General features: G+C 51.1%; 1 protein-coding gene across 1 annotated transcript in view; it reads left to right on the top strand.

Moving 5' to 3' along the window:
* The first annotated feature begins 761 nt into the window (after positions 1–761).
* AKAP12 (A-kinase anchoring protein 12) overlaps positions 762–6,148 on the top strand; it is a 31,105-nt gene continuing 25,718 nt past the window's right edge. Inside the window, exon 1 of the mRNA XM_072331340.1 lies at positions 762–971. Coding sequence (XP_072187441.1) covers positions 891–971 — 81 coding nt within the window. The 5' untranslated portion in view covers positions 762–890. The remainder of the gene's footprint in view (positions 972–6,148) is intronic.

Raw genomic sequence — 6,148 nt, 5'->3', positions numbered from 1 at the left:
CCCTGGGGGTCCTTTTGGATGGGCATGCTGCTGTGTGCATGTTGGTCCCACTCCTGTGGCACAGGGAAGTGGGGCACATTGTGTGTGTGTGTATATGTCTGGGTCGGGAGGGAAGCTATCACGTTGCCTGCTTTGCTCGCCATGCAGTCTAGCAGGAATTAATCAATGAGAACCTGTGCCGCATGGAAAAAGGAAAAAAAAAAAAAAAAAAAAAAAAAAAAAGAAAGAAAAAAGAAAAAAAGAAAAAAATAGAAAGCCAACAGCGCGGTACCCCGCTAAGGCACAGATCCCTGCTTGCTCCGCATCAGCCGCAGTCCGGACATGCCCCTGGCGGCCCGTACGGCTGAGGTCGTCAACCCGCGGGCGTTGGTGGCTAAGGGGCCCCGAGCCCACCGCGGGGCAGCCCCAGCCCGGAGCACCCCGAGGGCATTGGCGGGCGCCGACTCGGTCTCGGTGGGCGGAGGGGAAGGTAAAAGAGCTGAGTCAGCGCCGCGGGGCGGCTACGGGCTGGGTCTGGGGTCCGGGCAGCGCTCCCGCCCCGGCGGTGCCCACGAGAGAAGAGAGAGGCCCCGGGCGGCGGGCAGGGCGCTGCCCCCCTCCCCCTCCTCCGCCGCTCCTTATCAGCCCGGCTCGATGCTGCAAGGCGTGTCTGGGGCTCTGCTCATGTGATGGAGCAAGCGGGAGACGGGCGGGGGGACCAGGGGCGGAGGTGATTTTCCTCCCTCTCTCGATTTTTTTTTTTTTTTTTTTTTTCCCTTTCCCTCCCTCCTCTCGCTCCCTAAAGGAGTTCGCGGAGAGCCGCGCTCTCTCATTCCCGGCCGCGCCGCCACCCCCCTCCCTCCCCCCGAGCCCCTGCCGCTCCTCTCCGCTCAGCTCTGCGGGGCAGCGCCATGGGCGCCGGCAGCTCCGCCGAGCCGTCCGCCCCGCCGCAGGAGGATGGGGCCGCCGCCGCCCCCTCGGAGCCCGCCAAGGTAAGGCCGGGGCGGTGCGGGGCCGGGGGAGGCGGGCGGCGGCTCCGCAGCGCGGGGAAAGTTTCCTGCGCGCCGGCGGGCACCTGCCGGGGTCGGCGGGAGCCTGCGGGCCGGGCAGGCGGCGGTTGGGCCGGGACTGCGCCACGGGCAGCGCCGCAGTCATAAAACTCGTGGCGGCGGCGGCGGGGGGCGAGGGCGGCGGGGCCGGGTGGGGGGCGGCGGCGGCGGCGCTTTTGTGTGCGGCTGCGGGGGGAGAGGGCCGCACCCAGCCGGGGCAGTGCTGTGCTAAGAGCCCTCCTGACTGCGGTCCTACGGCCGCTGCTGTGGTACCCAAGGCTCCCGCAGTCTTTTTTCTTACTATTCTTTCTTTCTTTCTTTTTTTTTTTTTTTTTCTTTTATTTATTTATTTATTTATTTTTTCTCCCATCTTTCTCGAGGATGCGTCTGTGAGGCGCGTCGGGGGGACTGCAGCAGGGACCCTCCCCGCACCACCAAGTTTCCCCTGCTGGGTTCCAGCTTAAGCGTCCCTCCTCCGAGTCCCGCATCGGGCCCGCCACAGCCCCCCCCACCCGAGCAGAGCTGGGCGGGGAGGGGGGCGCGGGGTCGCGGTGCGGGCGGTGGCTGCGGCGCTCCCCGCGGTGGTACAGCGTCGGGGCGAGCGGGGCGGCGGCGGCCCGCAACCAACGGGGAGGAGGGATCGGGGTCCGAGCCTGTGTTATTTTAAATAAAGACGTTGAAGAATTGAAAGAAATTCTTTTAAAACGTCTGGTGTTTAAAAATAGATTATGAATGAACCCATTTATCCCTCTGGAATAGGCGTGTTGAGGGGATTCTGGGACTGAAAGGGAGGTTATGTGCATCTACGTGTTTACATAGCATCGTGTTGGGGTTAGACGTTAGTTGTTAGGGGAGACATAATGCGACGTTATGCCCGGAGTCCGCTGCGCAGCCTGATCTGAGCTTGGGTCCTCAGAGCACTCCAAGTTTCTGTGAGCGGGCGTGTGGGTGTGTTGGAGCTTGAGAACGGGTTATGACTTTGTTTCTTTGACCTTGTGGTTCAGATTTAACTTTCAAGTTGAATTTCCCATAGTTCCTGGCTTCCACTAGACCTCCTTGTGCGTGTTTTGACAGATTTGAAAACCGCATTGAGAATGAACTTTAAATTAACCGAGATTTATTTTATTCTCTTTTTAACCAAATAAGCAGTAGGGATTGGTGTTGGTTAACAAAATATTTAGCAGTTGCGTTGAGCCGCTTTAGAATTCAAATGCTGAAATGTAGACAGCGGTGCATTTGGAGGGTGAGCCTTTGGTCGCAGTGATTGTTTTAAAACAAAGATAACCTGAGTGTGAGAAGGGCCGCAATGTTCATAGTTGCATTTATCCAGTCATGGGGACCAAGGCAAGAAAAGGGGGATGCCATCGATGCTGTTCTCCAAGGCAGGTTATGACTGGTTCTAAATACTGTTGTTTAGATGTTCTGCTCTTTAGGAAAAGCCTTTTTCAACACTTCAGTTTTGTCATTCAAGCTGCTTAAAGGTGGGGAAGTTCTCTGTGGGTATTGCTGCTGTAAGAAGTTCTGTGACTGTGCTTTTCCTACAACAGCTGTTTTTGTCTTCTCTTACGTTGAATCTAAGTTTTAATGAAGTTCAGTCCTACTTTTTTGTTATTGTTGTTGTTTCATATCTCCCTTATTCTGTTCTTACCGCAGTGAGATTGTTTCATGCAGATTCATGGCACGGTTTTTCATAGCTGTTTCCTTGCAGCCCTTTGGATGTGAAAATCACCAGATCATGCCGTGCCCCTGGAGAAATCTATCAAAGAGCTAATGTGTTTGCAAAGTGGAAAAAAAAAAAGAAGCAGTGGTGTCATTTTAAAGGATGGTCTCCATTCTCGTGCTTTTGAAATGAAAGCACTCATCCCAGCTCTTTTGAATGGAATATTTGGAAAACTGGCCTTTATGTAATCCAATTTGAGGGAGCCTCAGCAAGTGAATTACAAATACATTGTCTGGGCAACTGTTACAATAGGCAGTGTAAAATTTCATGGCAGTTCTGCTTCCTCATCACTTGAAACGCCACAGAATATTTAATCAAGTTTCTTTCATAATAGTCCCATTTTGCACTAGATGAAAACCTGTTTGCTTTTTCTCTGAGAAAGGCCCAAATTTACAGTCTTTAGGTTGCCTCGTTATCCCCATGTGACTCTTTGGCTGAATACCAGGTCTCGAGGTGTCCTGGTTACTGCAAGGGGGAGCACATGGGCCTGTGTTTCACTTCTGCAGCCCAGGAGATGTCAGATGCCGTGTGAAGCATTTGGGCTACCATGGCAGAAAAGATATTTTGAGAGCCTTTGGGTGCTGGTTTGTAAGCACTGCAGATTAAATGTGGGCTGAAGGAGTTAGGATCCCAGGTGCACACCCTAACTTTTCACAAATTGCTGCTGATTTGCCCATAAAGCAGCTCCAGAGTTTCCAACCCAGCACTGTAGTGGGACTTGAAATTGATGGCCGTTTTCTTGTTGTTGCTTTGTAGTAGTTTCTTATCATGCACGGCTGCCCTACTGTGGGAGTCCCCTCTGTAGGGTGCATGGCAGGTAGTTGGAGGTACCAACCCATTCACACATCTGAACTGAATTCTTTGGGTTTGTGCAGCAATGCCTACAGTGTTGCTGAAATCAGTGGGCAGGGCATTGTCCCACAGAAGGTTCATCTGATCTAGGTATTTCCTGGCCCTTTCAGCAGAAATACTACTTTTCACCTATTGTTCTCTTTATCCCCTGCCCATCTTCCCTGCTTTGGCCCAAGCAATGCTGCCCTGCTTCACACTGGTGCTCACCTGTTTCCATAAACCAAGCAAACTCCTCAGCCCTTCAGGAAACAGTAGGAAGGTTTTTGCACTGGACAAGTTCCCTGATGTATTAGTGGATTTGTTTGCCTCATGATGCCCAGCTGAGACCCAGAGCCAGGATGAGGCAAACACCTGTAGCAGACGTCTGGGTGTGTGGGGCAGGAGAGGAATGAAGGCTCTTTCTGCCAGTGCTGCTGAAACCTGTCTGCTGTTCTGTCCTGAGTAGCATGGTGAACCAAAGCTTGGCCTGAGAAGGACTTAAGCAGAGGTAGCTTTGAGGTGCCTGCTACTGGCCCTGTATTCCCGTCTCCTCCCCAGCCTGAGGCCCGCAGCTTCCCCTGGTGGCTTCTGGCACTAGGTGAGCTCCTTCAGCAGACAGGCAGCACAGGAATTTGCTCAGTTTCTTTGGCACCACCGTGCCCCCTTCCATCTTAGCAAGGTGTGCTGGCTGCTGTGGCAAAGGAGGCAGCAGGTGAAGGGAGCAAGCAGGCATGACCTAGGTGGCACTGTTCTTGGTTGCAGCAATGGCACCATTGTATTTACTGGGTGAGCTCATTCCCTGTTCATAGCAGGGATGCTCCTCTTGTCTGGCTTCCCGTTCCTATGTTGAGATTCTAAAGAGGGAGTGGGGAGATGTGCTGGTTTGTTGCCCCTCAGAGTGGTGCCCTCAGGCACGGTGGGAGGAATGTAGCGACAGGCTGCATGGTCAGTATGAAGAGAGCTGCGTCATGCTGCTGACATCTCAGAGCACGTGTTATCCACCCTGTTTTTATCTCATTTCGAAAGTCCTGGGTACTGATTTTAGTACAGGTTTTTCTTTTTGTGGTCCTGCTGGGAAAGCAGAGGGCTGTGTTGGAGCAGCTACCTGCCTCTGCATTGGGAAGCTTTTAAAGGTAGAATCCAGAAGGAAAACCCTGGCAGAGCAACAAGCTGTCCTTGCAGCAAAATAGGAGTTTGGCAAAGATAACCTTCTGCGGGAATTTTGATGGCTTTAAAATCTAGCGTGGTGAATTCCTGGCTTGCTCCCATGCAAGGGCCTCCGCTCAAGAGCAGCGATCATTCAAACTGTGTTTTCTGGATAATTCCCATTTCTGAGCAGTAACTTGATTACGCTACCTGCCTTGTAATGAGAGCAAGTTGTCTGCTAGACAGTAAATATTTGGAACTGTCTCTTCTAAAGAGGTTACCAGCTGAGATGTCAGAATGTCTTATTGTCTGCATGCATGACAAATAACAGCTGTGACTGACATACATCTGCTCTTTTAACAACTGTGTGCTGGTGACAGGGCAGGGCTGAGCCAGCCTGAAAATGCAAGTAAGTTGTACGTTAGTGATAGTAAAACTTAATCAGCAACCAGGGGAACTTCCCTAAATGGCATCTTCAAGGGCCATAGTTAAAAAGCAATTGAGTTAGAAGCGTTTGGCCCAGAGGTGAGCTACAGGGCTCTCTTGAGTGCTTCCGTCAGACCTGGAAGGAAGGTAATGATGTCGTTGTGTGCTGATGTTTGGAGTTCCGCCTGTGCCTGTGGGGTAGCTTTGGAGAGAGGAATAAAGGTGCTTAATTGAAAAAAATGCACAATGGAAATTGGTGCCAAGGATCCACTGAAAGCGTGAAATAACCCCTAATCATACAGGAGATAAGAAGGAGGTGGCAGAGGGAGTGTCAGGCACTTTGAAGGCTGAGGCAATTAGCTTGCGTTTGATGTGATGGAGAAGCTAAAGAGATGCAAAGAGGAGTGATGTGGTCTTTGGAAATCATTCTGGCTGGAAATGCAAGCCCACATGTGTTCAGTTATGGGGAAGCCTGCTTTGTGCTCTGCCCGTCTAACTGTTAGGGTGCTGCATTAGTTGTATCCTAGGATGGTTATGCAGAAGGAGTTGAGAGGTGTGAGACCTAAGAAGGAGCATGCATCGATTCAGGCTTAGACTATGAACCAAAATGACAGTCTGGGAGTAGCACTTTCTTTACAAGTCTCAAAAGGATTGCAGAAATGATTTGGGAAGTTTTATTTTATTCAGTTTATATCGGTTTTATTTTAGCCATGAGGGTAACCATCTGTAAGGATATGTCACAACTAAGTCAGACTGAGAGTTAGAACAGAAGGTGATCATTCTGAAGGAGTAAAAGGTAAGGAGGAAGCTCTTGACTTTGTTTGTGGGAGATGTAAACAAACAAACAAAAAGATACTGAGATTAAGTATGTGCCCTATAGAATAAGGGCCTTCTGTTATCTCCATGTGGAACTTGTAATGTCCCATGAATTTCCAATCCTTAGCTAATGTGAAACAAGACAACCTGCTGTGAACAGAGAGCTGGAATGACCTAAATT

The sequence above is a fragment of the Excalfactoria chinensis genome, chromosome 3 (genome assembly GCF_039878825.1).
Source record: "Excalfactoria chinensis isolate bCotChi1 chromosome 3, bCotChi1.hap2, whole genome shotgun sequence".
NCBI lineage: Eukaryota > Metazoa > Chordata > Aves > Galliformes > Phasianidae > Excalfactoria > Excalfactoria chinensis.
The sequence above is the reverse complement of the archived record's forward strand: the minus strand, read 5'-3'. Positions and strand labels throughout refer to the sequence as shown.